Genomic DNA, 23,143 nt, shown 5'->3' with positions numbered 1-23,143 from the left:
GTGGAGGCAGTTTCAAATACCTCCACTGTAGTTCTGTGAGTCATAGGAGGCAATGAAAAGGGAAGCCAGTGCCTAGGGGTATAACTGGGCCACCCTACTACTGGAGGATATAAATACAGGGACCTGGCCATCCAGGTTGGGGGGTCTCTAATCTGAGACAGTAAAATATGGTCATGAGTCCTGTGGGACTCAAACCCAAGAATGACTGCACCTGCGACAGCCAGCAATAACTGTAAAGGACAGACTCATCATCTAATCAGAGGGTGCACCACATCAATAAAAATGAAGGTTGTCTGATGGTAACAAAAATCTACTCTTGGGCCCTGGATGCAGCTTGACAATGCGATGGACTGGCAGACTGACTTTGATTTGAACTTAGTGAGTTGCAGCCATGAGGAGCTGCGAGACAGTCACTAGCCAGTAAGGACATGTATATGGAAGCTGAGGGATCTACAATGTTGGGAACATTACCAGACAATGACTGTTAAAACACAGAAGACTGTATCTATGTTGCAGAACAGTGATCTGCAGAGTGTGTAGATCCATGAGAGTGCCATACGTCTTTCTAGTTACAAGTTATAAGAGCCCAATACATACAATTAGCTATCCAAACCCCATATCTAGTCATTACATTAAAATGTAATGTCACAGGATGATATGCATCTATAGGAGGGTCAGTAATGAATGTAAAAAAAACTTTGTATCCTGTGATCCTACCCACAGGAAAAACTTATCACTGTGGGGTAATGCAATATACACACACACTCTGTAGAGATGTGAAAATGATGGGTACTTGACAGACATGATGCAACATCCACAATTACCCACCTAGAACAGTTCTGAGTTTTACTGCATGTAGGCAATGATTTGATGAAACAAATATTGAAGAAGAAAATTTTGTAACTGTTTTGTCCAGCTTGATTATCTCGTGCCCCCACTGGGACTAATTCCATATCTGGTAACCTGCTTCAGCACATAAAATAGGGTACAAATATAAATCAACCATAATTTGTTAAAAAATAATTAGATTAATGTTATACAATGCTATATAAACTTCTGAACCTTTACCTCCTTCACTCTTGTCCTCAGTATTCCTCTCCAGTCCACTTATTTGTCCACCCTACCATCATCACTCTTCTTTCCTTCTCTCTCCCCTTTATGGTAAAACAGTGACTACTGTCATACATATTTGTTATCCACATTTTTGTATATCCACAGCTTGCTATGAGAGGCATCAGTTGCTTACTTGTGACCACAGTAGAAGCTGTAACATGTGCCCTGACTCACTCACATTGTTTCCTTCTCCTTCTACACCATGCTCAATATGCTTCCTGTTTTACATATTTTTGATATATGCGGTGCTTTTCAATGTTTAGAAACACAACCCAACTAATGACAGGGGCCACATATAGATGAATATTCTTCAAAACATAATTAGATATGCTGCCTTTGTGATATTTTTTTGGACTGAAACACAGTAAATAATGTGTTACATGGATAACTTTCATACTTCTTTTTGTAAACAGCATGATAATGACAAAGCCACAAACTGATAAACATTGCCATGTTTAGACTAATTGTATAATAGTATTTCAATTTCAATCTGTGATACAAAAAAAGTGGTACTAGAATGAGATACTTTCAGTATGAGTGAACCAAAAACAATAAAAACACAATATTTCAATTTCAGTCACAATGTTAAAAAAGCATTACCATGTTAAAAAACAAATATAAGAAAGGTAACTCCTAAAAATAATGGAAAAAGAGAGCCATATACAAAATCTATAGAAATACACAGATGCTCAGAACTGTCTGTCAGTGTTTGTATTATAATTATAGGCAGAAATGCTGGGGAGAAATAATTTATACTTTCCATCAGAGGTAGAGAAAAATGTTATTCACTCAATGGTAAACAAAAAGTCTGATCCTACTGAATTTTCAGACAATTGTAAATTAAAGTACAGTATATAAATAATTGTTGATAATACAGTTTTCGTTTATCTTCTAAAACAAACGGTAATAAATAAGATACATCCATTTTATGCACTGCATATACCCGACTCTGTATAAGTTATTCATTTGTAATAACACTGTGCACATCTTAACATCCAACTGAAAACTATTTTCCTGTTCGATGTAAGAATTTAAACATCTACACACCACATTCAAATTTTATGCTTGTTGACTTATTACTTGTCCAGCAACCAATATTAGAAGCTTATTCCAATACTGGGATGTAGCCCTGTGAAGAGGATACATGCAGTACTGCTCCAACCTGTAATTAGACTGATGTGGCGTGAGATAAGCACAAACACTGTGACTCCTACTGAACCACAGTGGTCTAAACCACAGTAAAGAGGTAACTCTGATTATTACCTACCAATACCTATACTTCTTAACACAATCATTTCCAAGGTCAACAACAATGACATGATGATCACTGGTGACAGCCATCCCGCTAGGCCGTTTCAGTCGATAATCATGAGAGTCAATGGTTGAGATAAGACCCCCATCACTAAACCTTAGAACTTGGATATAATTACGATTCTTCTCTGAGCGGGTAGCAATGATCCGATCTTCTCCATCTACTGCTACACCTCCGTACCTCCCACGACCTATATGACAGAATTTCAGGACCTTCAAGACACTTCTTTTATCACAAAGTTGATTTTTATCTCACAATAAAAATAAGTTTTTTTTATATTAAATATTTAACAAGCTTACAGCAACACCATTTTAATTAAAGTATGCCGTTTATTTCATAGATTAACACTGTGTTATTATGCAAGATAAAAATGGAAAATTCCCAGAAAGTGTACACGGCTTTAAATTTTTAACAACTCTTTGAATGTCTCCTCAACATTTTATCTTCCAACAGCTAGCCTAATTCACAGATCAAAATGAGCAACAGTGTTTGGGGTATGAGGGGAAGAAGAGAGAAATTGTTTGATTCACAACATTACTGTAGGGCACTTTGTATACACTGCATGAGAAACATGCATCTCAAATGTCAAGAATGGGAAAGTTGTTGTCTATTTTTGATACCATATTCAAGAATAGGACAAAGATTTAATCTGCAATATTAGTCATGGAGTAAATAAATATATGCAACTGAAAATTACATTTTAAATGTTAAAATCAGACAGCAAAAATATGAAGGAACAAAAATGTTTACATTTATAGTACTGTAGATAAAGCAAATGGAATTTTCAAACTCACATAACACTTACAAAATGTGTGTAGCTAAGTTTGTCAATTAAACACAAAGAAAACTGAAACAAAACAAAAATTACTTATTTTCCTTGCATATTATGACAAACTGGATATGGTGTACCTGAAAAATGTAACCCCCTAAATGAAAATAGGTGTATGGTTTATATTATTTAACACGCTGTGGGGCAGGATTTCCCCCCCCCCATATGTTTCAGGTATTGATAATCCACAATATCATCACTTCTAATATAATGTTACTCAGCACAAGTTTCTGAAAGTAACTATAATATTTAATTTAACAAAAACTACCCACAAGTGAACTTCAGAAGCAGTGTAAAGGCTGAAGTGCAGAGAACAGAAATCAGTGCTTTCCTTCAGTGAGCTTATGTGAGAGTTTGAAAAGAAACTTGGGAGCCAAAAAAGAGAAAACGTAATGTAATATTTATTGTTAAAAAAAGTAGTATACCCTAGTAAGAGGGCATGAAGCAATGCAGCAAACAAATAACCAGTGCTCTGTAGCCCAAACTAGCAAGGAATGAATCATTCAGGACACTATTAAGACATACAAAGACATTTAAAATATGACACATTTCAGGATAGCTCGGCTGGTATAGCAACTGGATGACTGAAGAACAGGGGTTCAATTCTAGGGACAGCATCCAGACCAGCTCTTAGGCCCTCCCAGGCTCCTATCCAATGACTATGAGGGACTCCTTTCCTGGGGAGTGAAATGGCTGAAGTGCGAAGCTGACAACTCACCTCCACGTAGAGTTGAGGTTAAGAATGTGTGGATCTATACCTCCACAACAAAATGGCACAGTGCTTAAATAAGTACAGGGTGAACTTTATCGCTTAGTTTTGCATTTTGCAATTAATTTCACATTTTGTTACACAGCTTGACAGAGACTGGAAAAATTGTGTGTGTGTGTGTGTGTGTGTGTGTGTGCGTGCGTGTGCAGGTGTAGGATTCAAGTCCCAACAGGGGCAGAGATTTTTCTCTTCTCTGTAACATCCAGACCAGCTCTATGACCCACACAGCCTCCTATCCACTGGATAGCAGTGGCTCCCCCCCCCCTCCAAGATAAAGCAGCAGAGCATGAAGCTGACCAGTAACCTCCATCTCGTGCTGAGGTCAAGAATGATGGACCTACATCTCCTCTCCTACATACATTTTCATGATGTGGTGTTTAATTATTTAAGCCCAGGGATAACTTTAGCTTTATGACAAAATATTAACACAGCCAATGAAAATACCTTATTCATTGACAGTGGCAGGTTAAAGGATATTTTGTAAACCTATTTATAACATATTCCTGCTCTGATACCTGAAAATTTGAAATTAACTAAATACAGACTTAACCTTTTCCTTCTGGATAAAGTTCTTCAAGGAAGTCTCCTTTTGCTGAGAATACTTGGATGCGAGAGTCAGCAACAATAATTTCTCCACTTGGTCCAACTGTTACTGATGAGATCAGGTTGAAGTAACCTCTCTGACTGCCTTTCTTCCCTACCTGTGAAATCCAGAGTTATAAAATTGGCATAAACTCCAGTATAGGGATAAGCTAAAACAAAATTACACCTGATAAGAAAATTCACATTGCAGGCCTCATGTCCCACTGTTAACAGGCATGCTGGTTTGTATGAATATGTTTATGCCTGTGTTGTGTTGTAGTCAGAAGTGAAAGAATGGCATTTGCATCAAGTTGTATGTGACATTCAGGAAAAGAGCAAAAGAAACCCACAGAATTGTAAAACTGCATTTTGGAATAAAAAGTATAGACATTTAAAAGCAATGACAAACAGTATGTTCTAATAGTCTCAGTAACTATGTACTACAATAAACCTTCATTGTGTACGTGACATGATTTATGATGCTAAACGAAACACAATATGTGAAATGGTGGAGTTGTTAAGAGCTACAGTACATGCCAAATGATTCCTATCCAACATGAGGCAAAGAGACGTCATATTCAGAATGAATACATGTGATTATACTTGTGGATTTATAATGATAATAATGATACAGTAAACTAGAGATTTTATTTCAGCACTTTAAATACTTAAATTCGGTGAGAGCAAGGCATATTTTTGCATATATGTCCTTGAGCTGTCATATTCAGCAGTTTTTGTGAGAACTTTTGACCATTCATAATATTCTGCAAGTCATTCAGCTACTGTACTTACCAATCAACCAACCAATTAAACTGAAAGGTTAGTGTTCTGGAGACTGAAATGTGCCCAAAAGATTCCAAACATCATCCAAATTCATCCTAGGAATTTCAAGCCATACAAAATGAGAGTTTTTGGGAAACAGGGCTGCAAGAAGTAGTGTTAACTCAGGGGTTGCTCCTCTGAGTTAATAAACTTAATGGATCATTTTCTTCTGCTGTGTCACATTATGATTAATTCTAAAAATGTATCACAGCTTACTGATTCATTACTCCCAAACATGACATGCTTAAGGTACATGAATTAAATATATTTAAATTTTAAAATGAGATATATACCTGAAAAAGAATCTTTCCATCAGAATCAAAAATGAAGACACAACTGAGGCCATTGTCTGCTACGAGGATGTGACCATATCCCCTGTCCACTGCCACATCAATCGGTTCCTAGCAAATTACACATATGATTATTAAACATGAAACTCGAGGTAAAACACACACAAACACAGAGATATGAAATGAGTGAATGACCCACTAAATGCATGAGAGGATGAGTCCATTATAGGTGTGTATGGATTTCAAGATGTGTCATATTTATGCCTATTTGTGCCAATACAAAATTCTAATTCAAAACCCATGCCTCAGCACAGGGTAAAATATGTGTGGGAACTGTGGCATTCTTCAATGTAAAATGGCTAAAATGGCCATTCAGCCAGAATATGTAGAATGATAAAAGGTACAGCATAGTGTGTACAATTAGGTGCTCAGTCTCCATGTAGCAAATGTCTGTGTTATGTGACGGTGACTGATCCATAGCCAGTGATTCCATTATAAGGAAGTGAGGTTTTAATTATTTGTGGAGGATTTCACAAGCAAAAAGTGTAGTTATTACCAAGCATCAGAATTGTATCTGAAAGTATGTCAACACTGGTATACACATATAAGTACTTTTGTCTGACAAATAGTACATCATGTCCTGTCTCTGTCTCTGTCTCTGTCTCTGTGTGTGTGTGTGTGTGTGTGTACATATTTCAGATATTGAACTTGATGACTCTTCTACTGCAGGTGATATCTTTGATAAAGAAATCAAAATAACATATGTAACATGTAGGTCGTACCGAAAGTCATGAGTAACTTTTTTTGGCATGCAACCTGGGAACAGCAGACGAAAGAGAGTACAATGGTAGGTGGAACCAGCTGTTGTGTCAACCCTGAGTGTCTTGTGACATCAATAGCTTGCATCACGTGACCAGTATCACTCCTAACAAAATGGCCAACAATGATATGTCGTTTCGCCAGCATGCTGTCATCGAATTTCTTGTGAAAGAGGAAATCCCTGCTGCAGAAATTCAACAGAGACTTCAGCGTGCTTATGGAAGTGTGTGCATGGGTGCGAGCAGTGTTCGAAGATGGCTGAACCATTTTAAAGATGGGAACACCGGCATCGAAGATGAGCCTCAGAGCAGTCGTCCTTGAACAGCCTCAACTGAATGCAACAAGGAAAGAGTGGATGTGATTATTCAAGATGACAGGCGTGTGACTGTGGGCACAATAGCCCGAAAACTTGGAATAGGGCACAGCGAAGTACAGGAGATGATTGAAAGCTTGTGCTATAGGAAAGTTTGTGCTCGTTGGGTCCCGCAGTTATTGACCAAAGACCACAAAGGTCAGCAAAAAGCTATCACCTCGGAACTGCTGCAGAGATATCGACACAAAGGTGATGATTTATTGCTCTGTATTGTGACAGGTGACGATGGTTTCACTATTTCGAACCTGAAACGAAATGGCAGAGTACGGAATGGCACCATTTGCATTCTCCATCAAAAAAGAAGGCAAAGACAGTGCCATCAGCTGTGAAGGTGATGGCCACAGTCTTCTGGGATGCAGAGGGGTTTATTCTGGCCGAATTCTTGGAACCTGGGCAAACCATCAATGCTGCTCGTTATGTCCAGATGCTGCACAAGCTCCGTCGTGCATTGTGCGATAAACGTCCAGGATGAAACATCATCATCCTGCATGACAACGCTTACCCCCATGCCGCTCGCCTCACATTGGAAGCAATTGCAAAGATGGGGTGGGAAATTCTTCCACACCCCTCCTATAGCCCTGATCTGGCACCCTCTGACTACCATCTTTTCAGATTTGTGAAGGATCAGCTGCATGGACGTTTAGAGACAAGGGAGGCAATTCAGAATGCAGTGTGTCAGTGTCTTCAGATGGCTGGAACGGAATTTTACAGAAGGGGAATTTTCAAACTCCCAGAACGCTGGGAGAAATGAGTACAAAGAAGTGGCGATTATGTGGAAAAATAAAAAAAGGTATGTAGATTGAGGTGGTGTATTTAGTTTGTCAATAATAAAGCATGTTACTTTATAAAAAATTGTTGCTCATGACTTTCAGTATGACCCTCATATTTCAAATGTTCCACATGACTATTAAAATGAGGCTGTACACAATAAAAAGCTGAAGAACTCTGTGGTCTAGTGGTGAGAGTTCCTGGCTACAGATCCAGAGGTCCTGGGTGTGACACCTGCTTGATTTATGAGCAAGATGAGTTCATACTACTTGACGATTTCTATATCTGTTGGTTGTTTAAACCATGTAAGGATTTTATGGAATGTGAATGAATGAATGAATGAATATGGCAGGATGAAAGCTGCGTGTGATTAGACTGATGGAAAATTTTAATTTATACAATTTATACTGTAACATGTAGGACTGTTGCTATGAAACAATCGTAAGAAGGAATATGCGTTTCTTAGTAACAGCTCAGTGTCATGCATCATTGTCAGAACCCTTTAGAATCTACTCAGTAAACATGTTCTCATGGAAATGATATTCAGGCTATAGCTAGGCAACTGCCTGTAACAACAACAGAAAAGCTGTTGGAGGTGATGTTTTGTTTTGAGTCTGACCCAAGGTTATATAGCAAGGACACCAGGCTGGCTGAGACAGTAGCTTGCCTCTTGTGGACAAGAAGCTATCAGACATAAATTCTGAGGCAATTTTGGTTCCTTACTAGGTTTCTGTAACGTTATAACTTTTTAAATTGTGACATGACTATCTAAACACTGTCCGTTGTGTGGTAATGGACTGATAAACAAGTGAGACACTGCTAGGCAACAGCTTGCCAGCACATCAGCAACAACAGAGGAATTGATGAAAATTGTGTTTTCTCTGTGGTCCATGCCAAAGTTAAATAACAAGAACCCAGGCAGCAGTTGGGAGCCGCATTTGATGGTCAGTTGCGAGATAGTCGCCAGCCAGTACAGACATGAGCACAGAAGCAAAGGAATTGTCACTGTTAGAAGACTTTTACTAAGCAATGACTGGCAAACACACAGAAGACTTTATGTGTGCTGTAGTACAGTGATTTGTAGTGTGTGTAGATCCATGAAATTGTTATAGTTACATGTAGTTAATGAGTTCTAAGTATTCAATAAATCCAATCATCAATCCAAACCCCGCATCTGCTCACTAACACATTACAGTATCAAGAAGTCAGTTAACCCTCCAGTAAATTGTGCTAGGAGAAAGGAAGAAAAAACAAATGCGTCTGAGTGCCAAAACTAGGAATGATAATTTACACAAGAATGTTTCAAGAGATTAGGTCAGGAGACTGCTGAACACCAGAAATAAGATGTTAAAATAAAATGTATTTACCTGGAAGGCATTATATGAAAATTTGGAAAGTGTGTCACCATGAAGAGGAGATAACTCAGTAACGGATTTGTTGCGCCAGTTGACTATAACAAGCCCACTGTTGGAAACAGCAATACCAGTGCAGCTCCGCCCCGCCAGACCCTCATTTTCTATATGACGAACAAACTCCAGCTCTGGTGTAAGCACCTACAGCAGACATACATAGTACATCAGTGCATGATATAACATTATATTGAAGAGATGATGGAGCCCTACCGACTTCTTGAAACAGAAGTCAAAGTCACAGCCCACTTTAATGAGCCTTCTCAGGAAAAACCTATATAAATTTACAAGGCTCCTTATTTTATCTGTGAACTTTCACAGTTTGAAAGAAAAATTTGAAAATCATTACTCTAGGTGACTACTTCTGATATGCTGTGACACTAGGGAAAGAAAAAATATTATAAATGTCATTTGCTATTTTTCATACCTTACTGACTTTGATATTCACCTAAATATAATGCTGCACTGCCAAGTTAATCACACTGTCCATAGCTATAAATTATTTTTCCTTGACAAAGTAAAGATCTTTCTGTGCTTAAGTGAGCACCAAATCATCTTTCTTCCTTGTAATTTTTAAATATCCACCATATCAAAAATAGATTCTAAATGTCCAAAAACCCAGTAATTCTGAATATCAAAAAATGTTTCAGATACAAATGTACATCTTAGTTTTTGCCCACATAATCCTTCTTTTGTATGATGAGCCATTTCTGAAAGAAGCAGTAGATTTGATTTGAACTTCATGTAAAGCAGGGATTATAGTGAACAAATGCAAATCAAATTTGCATTTGTATTTCTGATATAGATCCACAATACCAAGTTTCGTGGAAATCCATTTGGTAGGTTCAGATATGAATCATATGGATGGACATGACCCTTCCTGTGTCCACTTTATACACAGTAACATATACGAAGCAAGTTTTCAAATAAGTAAATACTCAGATTGCAGTTTAACATGTTGTTAGCATCATGTACTTTACATAACAGGCCCCCCCCCCCAAGTTTCCTAATGACAAGTCGTAAGTTTTATGCTGCATTTAGCAAAGCCAATGTAAGGAAAATATTTTGTTGCAATTTCTTTCCTTCTCTCATCTTGTAGATAAGGAAGTGACAATTGAAGTTGTTTTTTATATTTATACATTTTTCAAGAATCCAAATCTAATAAACATCTTAGAATGTGAGATTTAAGTTCTATGATCCTCATGCTTATGAAGATGCTGTCTTCTGAGACATGACACCATGTAGTTTTCACAGATAGGTAACAATATTTCAGAGGAAACTAGTGCTTCCATCTTCAGGGTAAAGAAGTAAGCTGATGGTGGAAGCAAAAAACTTGGCATGAATATAGGGAAAGAGAGGACTAGGTCTCTGAATGAACCAATAGGAGTAAGGCAAACAAAGTACAGAATAGTAGATCTTTAAAGGGTTGCTTTCCATGGACAGAGGGAATGGAAGAAACAATGACTTTGAACCATATGAGGTGCAGGAAGTGAACCATAGTAAGGAAATGGTGACCTTTCAAAGGGCCAGTTATTAACTGAAATGTGAATGAGAGAATAGATACAGTCGACACAAAATATCCCTGAGGCTGAGCTATGTCGAAGAAGGAGGGAAAGGACTGGCAAAGGATGAAAAGAGGAAGGGGGGAATACAAGGAAGGATTGGTTTCTTTCCATATGCACTAATACTTGGCGGTCTTCTCTTCTCTCCCTGTGCCTCCATTGGTTGGCCAACCCAAGTTTGTATTTTTAGCACTCAACAAAGACCAGAGACATTTTGCTACATCTGTACAGCACTAACAGGAGCTGATTCAGTGGGCAGAGAAGGGGTAACAATAAAAAAGCAGGAGAAAAATAAAGTAAATAAATAGGGTCCTGAGTGAACAAATAGGAGGTAAAAGGAATTAACGAGAATAGAGTAATAAACATGGATTCTTTAAAAGATTATTTTTAGAGAGTTTACTGAATGGAAGAAAAGACAAAACAGTACCTGTGGCCAATTCCAAGGAGAGAATCAGAAAGGAAATTAAGAAGTGAAAAACTTGTACCAGATCATATGAGTTACATCTCTGAGGACAGTAATATTTACAGTCAATGCCATAAGTATCTCACTCTTCTACCCTGAAGATTGAGGCAACATGTTCCTCTGAAATGTCACTAGACTTCTAACAGACTATACAGCATTATATCCCAGAAGACGTTTTATCAGGTGTGATTATACAAATAAAAGTGGATTAACAGAAAGTTAGAGTAACTCTGTCACATTACAAAGGTAGAGATTAATAAAACATTACAGGACTACTGAATATATGAGTATCAAGAAAAACTGATCCAGAAATATTGCTTATGTATCAGTCTGAGATTCATGACAGTAAGGAGTTGGTATTCCTCCAGTCAGGGCTAAATGCAAGCAGAAGACTAAGAGATTCCTTGCAAGAATACTGTGACATGATGCCTAAATGCCAAAATACTGGATCCAGGGAAGATGTTCATTTCTAGGCAACGTCTCAATAAAACCGTTCTTGTGGAAATGGATATGTGCATAACAATATAGAAACTGTTGGAGGAAGGGTTTTTTATGTAGTCTCTGTTGAAGTTATATAAGGAGGAATGAAGAATGACTGTGCCAGTGGCTGCATGACTCCCAGAATTGTGAGAAAGCAAAATACTGTCACAGGTCCCACAGGACTCGGAATCAAGAATGACTGTGTTGGCGAAAACCAGCAGGAATTTCCCTGAACCAAACAAAAGGAAACCAGGACTGGCAGAGAGTCATGAGGCAAAAATATATGGTCATGGGTCCCATGGGACTCAAAACCAACAATGAATGTGCTTGTGAAAGCCAGTAGCCAATTACCACACCAGGACTAGCAGTCAGTGGCCAGCCAGTGAGGACAGGAGCTGTTGAGCACAGAAGCAGTAAAGAGAATCCCCACTGTCAGAGGCTGCTACCAAGCAATGAGCACATGGAGACTAGAAGACTGGGAAGACTTGAAGTGTGTTGTAGTTATCTGTAGTGTGCGCAGAACAGTGAAAGTGCTACAATTATTTGTAGTTACAAGTTATAAACATTCAATAAATTTAATATTCAGTCCAAACCCTCTTGTCTAGTCACTAACACATGACAATACATATGCACAAGCCATACCAGCAGCACAGGGTATCTCCTACATGTGTCACATTATGATACAGTGTCTGATAGCTTGGAAACTATGATGCACAAGACCGTAAACTTCTTTCAAGCTATAAGACTTCATAAAGAGCATTTCATTATGTGAAATAATGAACAACCTCCTAAAACAGAAGTTTTTTCAAATAAAACTATGATTTATAACCTTTATTCTTGAATTTCCGGTATCCACAACATATACTGTTCCTCCATCAGCCTCATCAACAGCAACTGCAACAGGTTGAAGAAATTCATCTTTGCCTGAGCCACGTGAACCATACACTGCTGTTGGATTATTGTGTTCAGTCACATCAAAGAACAAAGGGCAGTCTTTAATAGGACGTTCAAATACAGACACTTTTAACACATATCTTCCTGCAGCAGGGGGTCGAAATTTGATCCTGTATGTGCCATCTTCAGTGTCCTCAATCTGAAAATCTAGTGCTGCAGATTCACTGCCAGAGTCATCCAATGGGAGAACTTCTACAGTGACAGGATCACCACCTGATGTACGAGGATCACCATGGTAGTCAACCTATGGGAAATAAGAATCCAATGAACACTACAAACAAAAAACTCAATAAACACAGTAAATACAGAAACTGCAGTTCTTATAACTGTACAAATAAATCTAATTTCCCAAATGCAATAAAGACAAAGAGAACTGCCATGCTGTATGATTGTTCAAGCCCGCAGTATTTCTTGCAGGTCTTCTTCCATAGCAAGTTACAAAATAAAGCTTTTCACTCAATGTAAACAAGGTAAAACTTCTCCAAAACAAGAGAAACTTTAAAAAATCGTCACAAAGTTACTAAGTCATCCAGGATTTGAAGCTCTCACGGCAGTGGTTATGAAGAGTTATATCTTCTGGGGTATAATGCCCTGTAGTCCACTGAAGTTGCTGCCTCCACCTTCAAGACTATATGGCATTATATCTCAGGAGATAGAACTCTTCATTAGTAAGTTATCATTCCTTGCTAATTTTATTTTAAAATTTAATTTATGTGCTGGAAGGAAATTGAAAACATTGCAGCTCTTGCATGAGTCATACATCAGTATAAAGAAACTGTACATGTAATGTGAGTCTTTTGTCATAATTCAAATACAGAACAAAAATATTAATATACTTTAATTACTGCTCAATATTTATAACCAACCGAATTTTAGGTTACAGGTAATCAAGATGCTGTCAAAGAATTCATAAACAATATTCAATGCCTCATAATAAGTCTGTTGTTTACTGTGCATGTACTTTATAATGCATATTCCAATTTGTTTGTTTACATTTGAAGCAAACACACATTTCTGAACCACCACTCTGAAAAGGTAGAGGAAATAAAGTGAAAACTTCTTTAGAATAGAAGAAGTAGCACATAAAATGTTTACCCTTTAAAAATACACAAGTTTTGAATACAAAATGTTATAAATCCTATATTCACACAAGCACAAAAACACAAAGTTGTTCTCACTGCAAAACTTGTTCAATATGATCATTCTGCTTTATGACTTCCTCAAGATGAAGTCATGTATTCTGAAACAGCAGATGTGTGTGGTTTACATTAATAAACCATGTTTCCTTGGATATAATTTCTCCTTGCAGTCCCAAAGAAAGAAAGCACATGAATTAATATCCTATAGGACTGCCAATCCTCTCCACAGACATGGTCACCTACACAATGGTGAGGAACGACTATCCAGGAAATCATGGCTCACATTAGTTGTGTCTATCTTGCACAGACCATCAAGTGTTAACCACCAGTCCATGAACAATAATTTGAAGCATAAACTTGTTATACAGCATGACAAATAATGGGGTTGACTGAGTCACTGAAGAAAAAGAAAGGTCTGATTATACTGTGGCAACCCTCACAGTAATTTTATTCCACCAATCATCATTTATTATGTACTTGACATAGACATTCATTAGCCCAGAAATTTATATTTTGCTTATTTTCAATCCAAACAAACTGAACTGATCATCAGATAATCTTGTGTTGTGAAATACAACAATGCAACAAAATTAATTCTCTGCTCTTTATCATGTTCACCAAGTCTGAGCATCACACCTTCTACAAAATGTGCAGATCTCAGAGCAACATCTGTTAAATTAAACACTGTGATCTGCCCAATTTCATTATTCTTTCCCTCATTGATTTTCTCTAGCTTTGTTGCATTATTGCTTTCAATTTCTATATTCTCTGGGCTATGGATGCTTGAAGTGAAAGATCCTTCGCTCCAGCACTGAACCCTTCTTTCTGAACTGCCTTTGTGAATCTTCATATTCTTTGTTTTGCAGAAATCCAGGTACCAGGCACCAAACACACATGAACATACAGAGATATTGGATTTTTGGACTTTATCCATCGTCCTGGTTTTAAGATAACTAAGAAAAACGTGACGTTTCGGAAACTGGATCTGTTTCCGTCCTCAGGTGAGGGAAAACACAATGGATTGAGGCTAGCTCTTTCTAAGGGACCCAACAGAATAGGTGTTTTCCCTCACCTGAGGATGGAAACAGATCCAGTTTCCAAAATGTCGTGTTTTTCTTAGTTATCTTAAAACCAGGACGATGGCTAAAGTCCAAAAATCCAATATCTCTGTGTGTTATACACCATCGTCAGAATCCTATAGTAACTACACATGAAGATATCTCTTTGCTTATGCAACATTTTCTGCTGACACAAAAAACAGTGTAACTTCTGCTTTCCTTGACAGCAAATATTCCATTGTCTAATATGTGGGTAACTATACTGCCACTATTGCATTCATTGATAAAGTTTGATATTCCTTCCTAACAAGGGATTGATCATTTTTAACAAAAAAAAGGAAGGGGTAAACATTTCATGCAATACCCTCAAAGTACAAGATTTTGCATATGCTTTTTTCATGTAGGAGATGTGCAAATAGTTTGTTTTTCTAAGTATTTGGGAATTCTGAGTTACATTAAGCTTGAAATTTTGAAAAAAAAAAATGGAAACTGTTTAACTGTCTGCATACACATGAAGACAAATCAAAGTTCATTAAATGCAATCCTCATTGTTCTTAAACTTCACTGATGAAATTAAATTCATATCAGTCAATTTGTGCTATCACTTTACACAAAATTTCATGTCAAATAAAGCATGCTGCATTCATTTTATTGAGACAAATTTTTACTAATTAATTAATTGATTTTAAAACTGAGACATTGTATCTGTAATACATTCCAGTTCCATTCTGGAATGATACTGAGCAGTCTGTGATACCACCTTACTTACTGTGTGAATAAGAGCTATTGTTTCTAGTTGTGTTACTGCTGGACTGTTTAGATGTGCCGTACACAAGCTGGGAAATGTTGTGCTTGTGCGAACTCGGCCAAGCTTGGAGAGAGCAGTCTCAAGTGTTGCATAGCTATCATTGTGAGTGAAATCACATGTAAGAAATGCGTTTTCTCGAGGCTCTCCTAGTGTTCCTGCAGCATCTAACTTTTCACTTAGGCTGCCAATACGCTGTGTGATGTTGCGGACCTCCACCTGATACTGCAAACCTTCACATTCTCTCTCCACCTAAACACAGAGCAGTAATGTCTTAACACCATGACAGGAGACCTATACTCTACAGCACCTGAATCACTTAAAATCAGACAGAGTACTAATAGTAACATAAAATATGAAAAGATGACACTAAAAGAAGTACCCCTCAAAAATCAAATTCACTCCTCCTAAAAAAAAGCTATTTGGACATGTATTCTACTAAGAACAGTCAAAAGAACCTCTCCAATAGTAAGTTCTAGCATAAGATCCCAAGATTCAGAACTGAAGGGCTAAAGAATACATGATATGAATCTTAAAAAACGGTCACTATATTTCAACCGATTTTTCAAAAGAATTAAAAAGAAACTTTTAACAGCTTTATTTACTATTACTACTACATACCTAGGGATGTCATCTCAAATTTTGTAACTGATATTGTGCAATAAAAGCATGGTAGTAGTTGGAAGTAATGTTAACAGCTGTTTGTGTACTTTATACAGCGCACAGTCTGTGCCAAGAGTTACAAGGTAATCTGCAAAAACTTTCTCTAATGACAAATTTTAATTTTACAAAATTCATGAATAAGTAAGTTATGTCCTTAAAAGAAACACAAAGGTACTTTAATTGTGTGATACATGGATTTCTTACCACTGCTAATAAACTGTATTCAGAAACTCCCTATACCTAACACATTTATTAAAAAATGAGCATGGGGCAATATATGTAAGAGATATGAGCAATACATCATTGTGTCTATTGCAGAGTAAGGCACATATGTGAACTGTCTCAAACAACAGTTCTGTCTTGTTTGAGCTGCGGTACGCTGCCATCAGAATTGTGAAGCATACATAAGCAGTGTTAATTTTCCTTTAATCTTTTATACTTTAATCACTTATGCAAGTGCAAAATTTCCAGCAGTTAGCCACTTTTCTATGTAATTGTACATTCTTTGATGAATCAGTGGCTAAAGGGAGGATTTTAAAGAACAGATCAGGCAAGGTTGCAGCTGGAACAAAGGAGGCAAACAAATTTCAGTCAACATCATTGTCTGAAGGCACCAACAGCGACAATCCAGATGCAGTGCTCAGTGAAAGCAGAAATGGGTAATGTAAATCTTAATTGTCTTTGGGGTTTACAAGCATTATTGAGTATAAACAGTGCTAAACTATGTAGATGGGCATTCTGAAATTTCTTGACCAAAACATACAGCTAAAGACACATGTCTTTCAAGTAGAAGCTGAGGCACTAAAATGCTGTCACAGCTGACAGCCCAAGTTGTAAAGAGTAACAATGGAAATGCAACCCTGGTAGCATTTCAACAGGATTTATGGAAGGTGAATAAATGAAATGAAATGGCCTCCTACAGGGTGAATTACCAAATTACATGCACAGGGAAAACTTATACAATGCTGAAAACTTTAATTGTTATTGTAATTATTATTGTACTGTCTTGTATTCATTTTTTACTTTTCTATATCCAGTGGTTGTACCAGTATGGATGAACAGAAATTAATAAAGTAAATAAATAAAGAATTAACGCATGTGTTAGAATGGTGGGGTGTTTGATGGATAAGCAGGTGTTCATAATTGCATTCAGGTTCCATCAGCTGATGAAAAACATGCAACTTATATAATGCAGTGGTTTTTATTACAAATTAATGAATCAACAGATGTATCCAGACTGACAGTCTTTATCAAGTTTGCTTGTTCCTGCTACCAAAATAAAACTGAGGAAGATTAACTGTGCTGTAGTCCCTTGAAAACCACACTACAGATAAAGACATATATAATATCATGGATACCTACATAAAAGAACATGAAATCAGGTGGCAGAAATATGTTGATGTGTGTACAGCTGGAGCAAGAGCAATATTCAGAAATATAGCAGGGATGGTATCTATATCAAAGCTTTGGTATCATCTTGCTTGATTAGTCATTGTATGCTCCACTGATATCCACTCATTTTAAAGGATGCAAATAAGCCTGAAAAATATGGTGGATGAAGCCATAAAAACAACAAACCATACAGAGTTCAGGTCCCTTAGTACCGAGTTGTTTAAACTTCTCTGTGAGGAAATGTGCAGTGAACATAAACACTGCTTTTGCACACAGAAGTAGGACTCTTAGTGGAAGAAAGAAAGCGCTTCATTCAGATTCTCTGCTTTCTTTGGAAAGCACTGAAATCGTCTATTCCATCATTTACAAAATACCTTGTGGGTGCAAAACTGGAGACATTTGGCAGGCATTTTCACAAAGACTGGCAAAGTAAACTTCTTGCTGCAATGGGGGAAACAAAAAAATCTCATAGCCAATAAAGGGGATAGAATTGCTTATTTTCAATGTAAATTTGAGTTTTGGATCAAGAAAAAGCAAGATGTCTGAATATATTCCATCTTTGAATGACCTGTTGACAGATTCTGAATGTAGGTTGGATTAAATGGTTCTCAGTGACATTATCTAACATTTGAACAATTTCAGCACAAATTTTTTGCCCTACTTCCCTTCTACTTTGGATGGGAGAACATACCTGACAAGATGTCAATGCAAACTAATAGATTTTGAAAAGACACTATCTCTGATTTTACGCTGAAAAAGGTTAATGAACTACTGTTGGTTGAATTCTGGTCCAGTTCCCTCCCATGAATATCCAGAAGTGTCAAAATCAGAAGTGCTCAGACATCACCCATTTCTCACAACTTATCCATGTGCAGGTGGATTTTCAAGGCAGTGAACAATCTAAACAAAGTATTGCACCAAACTGGTTGTTGCACTGAACACGAGGCACTGTGCTCCAGTATCAGACAGGTTCTATAAAAGGCAGAAAATTGTTTTTGACCAGCAACCAAGCATCTTATCAGGTGTACATTTACATTTACATTTATTTTTCACTTATTGGATCCAATCATCTCCCCAACAGGGCTGGATATAAAACATGTCACATATTACAAATTCATGATGACTACACATCATTCATCCTTTGTCCAATAAGGTTCTCAAGAAGGACTCTGTACCATGAAGTTCGTTAGGTTTCACATAAAATTTTAAATAGCGCATGCACAAGTGTGTACTCACAGACTGTGTAAATACATATTGCACAGCACTGATTCAAAATTAAATAATCCCAAAGCATTATTTAAAAGTTTATATCTTCTTGCTTTTTTTGTATGTGGAGATAAAATCAAGAAGCATCCTTCCATATGCTTGCTAGCTAGAAGAAAACTAAACCAACAGTGAGGCAACTAGCAGCCCATTTTGGTTTCATGAAAACTGTGTCCATGAAATGCTCCATTGTCAACTTTGAAAGGGAGGTCAGAGGAAAAGCTCCTTAAATGATGGCACGAGAATGGGCTAATGTGCAGAAAGTTACTTAAGTTTATATACCTCACCTTATTTTTCTCACCCTCTATAAGAGCAAGTTGTTCTTCTAGAACCTTTCTCTTTTCCTCACATGCTGCACCAACAGCAGCCACCATTTCCTGTCGCCTGTGCTCTAGAAGTGCAGAAACATCTTGAAATGTTCTGGTCACTTGATCTAAGCAGTGTTCTGTAGCCAAGTCCAACCTGTGCAATTCTTGGGTCACAGCATCCTGCGCTTGCGACAGCTGTCCATAAAGCACATACACATATACCAGTGAGTCACAAATTTCACACACAGGTAAAACTACTGATAAGTAGGATCTGAGGTTCTCACATCGGAGGTTATGGAGAGTTCTATCTTCTGGGATATAATGCCGTGTAGGATCTGAGGCTCTCACAGCGGTGGTTATGGAGAGTTCTGTCTTCTGGGATATAGCGCTGTGTAGGATCTGAGGTTCTCACAGCAGTGATTATGAAGAGTTCTATCTTCTGGGATATAGTGCCATGTAGGATCTGAGGTTCTCACAGTGGTGGTTATGGAGAATTCTGTCTTCTGGGATATGTCGTCATGTAATCCGCTGAACGTCAACTTGTTTTGGGGAAACATTGTCACGTGCTGGGTATGTCACGTGACAAATAACTTCACATACCCTTCGGACTCAATGATTATTTATTGCACTCATTCATCCACACTTACTTACAGTCAGGAATACAGTTACTATCACTTGCAGTATCACAATTACTGCTTCCACTATATCTCGGCAAATACTAGACTGCCTTCGAAGGCGACTCTCTTAAGACAGACTTCTGGCCAAATACTCGTCTATCCAACTTTCTCATTCGGTCATACGAGTCTATCTATACTATACTATACTATACTATTTTCCTGTCCTGGAACAGTTGCCCCTTCAAGAGCCTACAGTCCCATTGAAGTGCACTTCTTCCCAGCCCAATTCAAAACCTGTGATTCACATTACACCTGAAGATTTCTGAAAAGAACTTGTTTAAAAGATTTGTGACCTGAAGTCATACACNATCTGAGGTTCTCACAGCGGAGGTTATGGAGAGTTCTATCTTCTGGGATATAACGCCGTGTAGGATCTGAGGCTCTCACAGCGGTGGTTATGGAGAGTTTTGTCTTCTGGGATATAGCGCTGTGTAGGATCTGAGGTTCTCACAGCGGAGGTTATGGAGAGTTCTATCTTCTGGCATATAACACCGTGTAGGATCTCAGGCTCTCACACTGGTGGTTATGGAGAGTTATGTCTTCTGGGATATAGCGCTGTGTAGGATCTGAGGTTCTCACAGTGGTGGTTATGGAGAATTCTGTCTTCTGGGATATGTCGTCATGTAATCCGCTGAACGTCAACTTATGTTTCGGGGAAACATTGTCACGCGTTGGGTATGTCACGTGGCAAATAACTTCACATACCCTTCGGACTCAATGATTATTTATTGCACTCATTCATCCACACTTACTTACAGTCAGGAATACAGTTACTATCACTTGCAGTATCACAATTACTGCTTCCACTATATCTCGGCAAATACTAGACTGCCTTCGAAGGCGACTCTCTTAAGACAGACTTCTGGCCAAATACTCGTCTATCCAACTTTCTCATTCGGTCATACGAGTCTATCTATACTATACTATACTATACTATTTTCCTGTCCTGGAACAGTTGCCCCTTCAAGAGCCTACAGTCCCATTGAAGTGCACTTCCTCCCAGCCCAATTCAAAACCTGTGATTCACATTACACCTGAAGATATCTGAAAAGAACTTGTTTAAAAGATTTGTGACCTGAAGTCATACATGAGAACCAATGTAAAATACAACTGATACCAACCTTAGATATGCACTCATTCGCCTTATAGAGGAGGATCTCAGACATGCGTTTGATTGCAATGGAGAATGGGATGATGGTATGTTCACAACTCGTTCCACTTGTGCTGTGGCTTCCACCAGTGCAGAGTGTACAGAACACTGTATCGCAAGTCTCACAGAACAGCAATTCCTGCAACATACAAGATTCANATTCTGTCTTCTGGGATATGTCGTCATGTAATCCGCTGAACGTCAACTTATGTTTCGGGGAAACATTGTCACGCGTTGGGTATGTCACGTGGCAAATAACTTCACATACCCTTCGGACTCAATGATTATTTATTGCACTCATTCATCCACACTTACTTACAGTCAGGAATACAGTTACTATCACTTGCAGCATCACAATTACTGCTTCCACTATATCTCGGCAAATACTAGACTGCCTTCGAAGGCGACTCTCTTAAGACAGACTTCTGGCCAAATACTCGTCTATCCAACTTTCTCATTCGGTCATACGAGTCTATCTATACTATACTATACTATACTATTTTCCTGTCCTGGAACAGTTGCCCCTTCAAGAGCCTACAGTCCCATTGAAGTGCACTTCCTCCCAGCCCAATTCAAAACCTGTGATTCACATTACACCTGAAGATATCTGAAAAGAACTTGTTTAAAAGATTTGTGACCTGAAGTCATACATGAGAACCAATGTAAAATACAACTGATACCAACCTTAGATATGCACTCATTCGCCTTATAGAGGAGGATCTCAGACATGCGTTTGATTGCAATGGAGAAAGGGATGATGGTATGTTCACAACTCGTTCCACTTGTGCTGTGACTTCCACCGGTGCAGAGTGTACAGAACACTGTATCACAAGTCTCACAGAACAGCAATTCCTGCAACATACAAGATTCGCAATGATGTGGTTTTAATATACGAGCTTTACCTTCATATTGTACCGTTCTGAGACATACCCTGTGATGCATCTTATTTCAAGTGTTTATATGTGCTGTAGGAGCCTGTACCTGATTGATGTGCACAGAACATTTAGGAATGACTTCCCTCCGCTGTCGGGACATGAGATCCAGCAGCTGATTAACCAGGAATGAGGGCGGAAGTGCACTCACTCCTCCACGCGGGATTGTAATCAACTCACGACAGATGGGACACCGGAATGACCCTGTGTCACGTGTCTGAGAGGCTGCAATCCTTGAGAGGCAGTGTAAACACACTGTGTGTGAACATGGCAGAAGTTTTGGTGTATGTTCACTCCCATCATACATACCTGCTAACAAAAATGTGAATAAGTAATTAATGTTAACACTGGGCATGTTCATACTAGTTAGTACCATATGCTTTTCAGTGTAGAATAATGGTAAAATCGAATTTTAAACAAAATCATTATCAACAATGCAGGAACAGTTAAATAACCAACTTAACAAAAACCAGAATATGTCAATACCCTCAATTCCCTTATATGAGAAACAAGACATACCTCTAACATTAAACTTTTTTAATTACAGCCCTAAAAAACAAAAACAAACAAAAGAATGATTACAATCAATACACCTGTATAAATAACAGCCCATAAAATACAAAAATAAGAACCTGTAACACATTAGCTCCTCAGTCTTTCTTCTGTTGCAGCAAAATCTGGGTAAATAAATCCAGCATGATGGCTGCTGAGATGAAATACATGAGCCAGATCATAAAATGGCCATCAAAAACTACACAACAAACAAGGGTATATTTTGGATGAATTAAAGGAACACATTTTCATTAATCAACAGAGTGGAATTACAGAGTGATGTAAATGCCACGATAGGTAAAATTATCCCTGTGCTTAACTAATTAAGCACTATGCTGTGAAGGTATATGGGGGAGTGGGTGTATGGATCCACATTTTTTTGACCTCGGCACTAGTTGGAGGTGAGTATTCAGCTTCACGTCCCGGCCGCTTCACCCCCATGGAAGGAGCCCCTGGTACCCATTGCATAGGAGGTTGGGTGGACCTCAGTCTCGGTCTGGACAATGTGGAAAAGAGAAAATTCTTGACCCTACCGGGACTCAAACTCCAACCTCTTGGTCGTCCAGCCCGTAGGTGCATGCCATGTTAACAGAATGGAAAGGTCCAAATTAATTATGAAATATCCACCAACAAAAATAAAAAATTAAGAATAACTATTC

At 38.1% G+C, this 23,143-nt stretch overlaps 1 protein-coding gene across 4 annotated transcripts in view; it reads right to left on the bottom strand.

The window, feature by feature from the left end:
- Positions 1 to 297: 297 nt before the first annotated feature.
- Positions 298 to 23,143, bottom strand: part of LOC111871882 (tripartite motif-containing protein 3) — a 102,245-nt gene continuing 79,399 nt past the window's right edge. For all 4 annotated transcript variants that reach the window (XM_023865264.2, XM_023865263.2, XM_023865265.2 and 1 more), the window contains exons 3-11: positions 21,982 to 22,241; positions 20,972 to 21,139; positions 19,153 to 19,368; positions 15,512 to 15,799; positions 12,421 to 12,789; positions 9,045 to 9,230; positions 5,721 to 5,828; positions 4,574 to 4,724; positions 298 to 2,615 (exon numbers count right to left, since the gene is read on the bottom strand). In XM_023865264.2, coding sequence (XP_023721032.1) covers positions 2,377 to 2,615; positions 4,574 to 4,724; positions 5,721 to 5,828; positions 9,045 to 9,230; positions 12,421 to 12,789; positions 15,512 to 15,799; positions 19,153 to 19,368; positions 20,972 to 21,139; positions 21,982 to 22,241 — 1,985 coding nt within the window. In that variant the 3' untranslated portion in view covers positions 298 to 2,376. The remainder of the gene's footprint in view (positions 2,616 to 4,573; positions 4,725 to 5,720; positions 5,829 to 9,044; positions 9,231 to 12,420; positions 12,790 to 15,511; positions 15,800 to 19,152; positions 19,369 to 20,971; positions 21,140 to 21,981; positions 22,242 to 23,143) is intronic.

Source organism: Cryptotermes secundus, unplaced genomic scaffold (genome assembly GCF_002891405.2).
Source record: "Cryptotermes secundus unplaced genomic scaffold, Csec_1.0 scaffold1350, whole genome shotgun sequence".
NCBI classification, from domain to species: domain Eukaryota; kingdom Metazoa; phylum Arthropoda; class Insecta; order Blattodea; family Kalotermitidae; genus Cryptotermes; species Cryptotermes secundus.
This window is presented reverse-complemented; position numbering and strand designations above follow the sequence as displayed.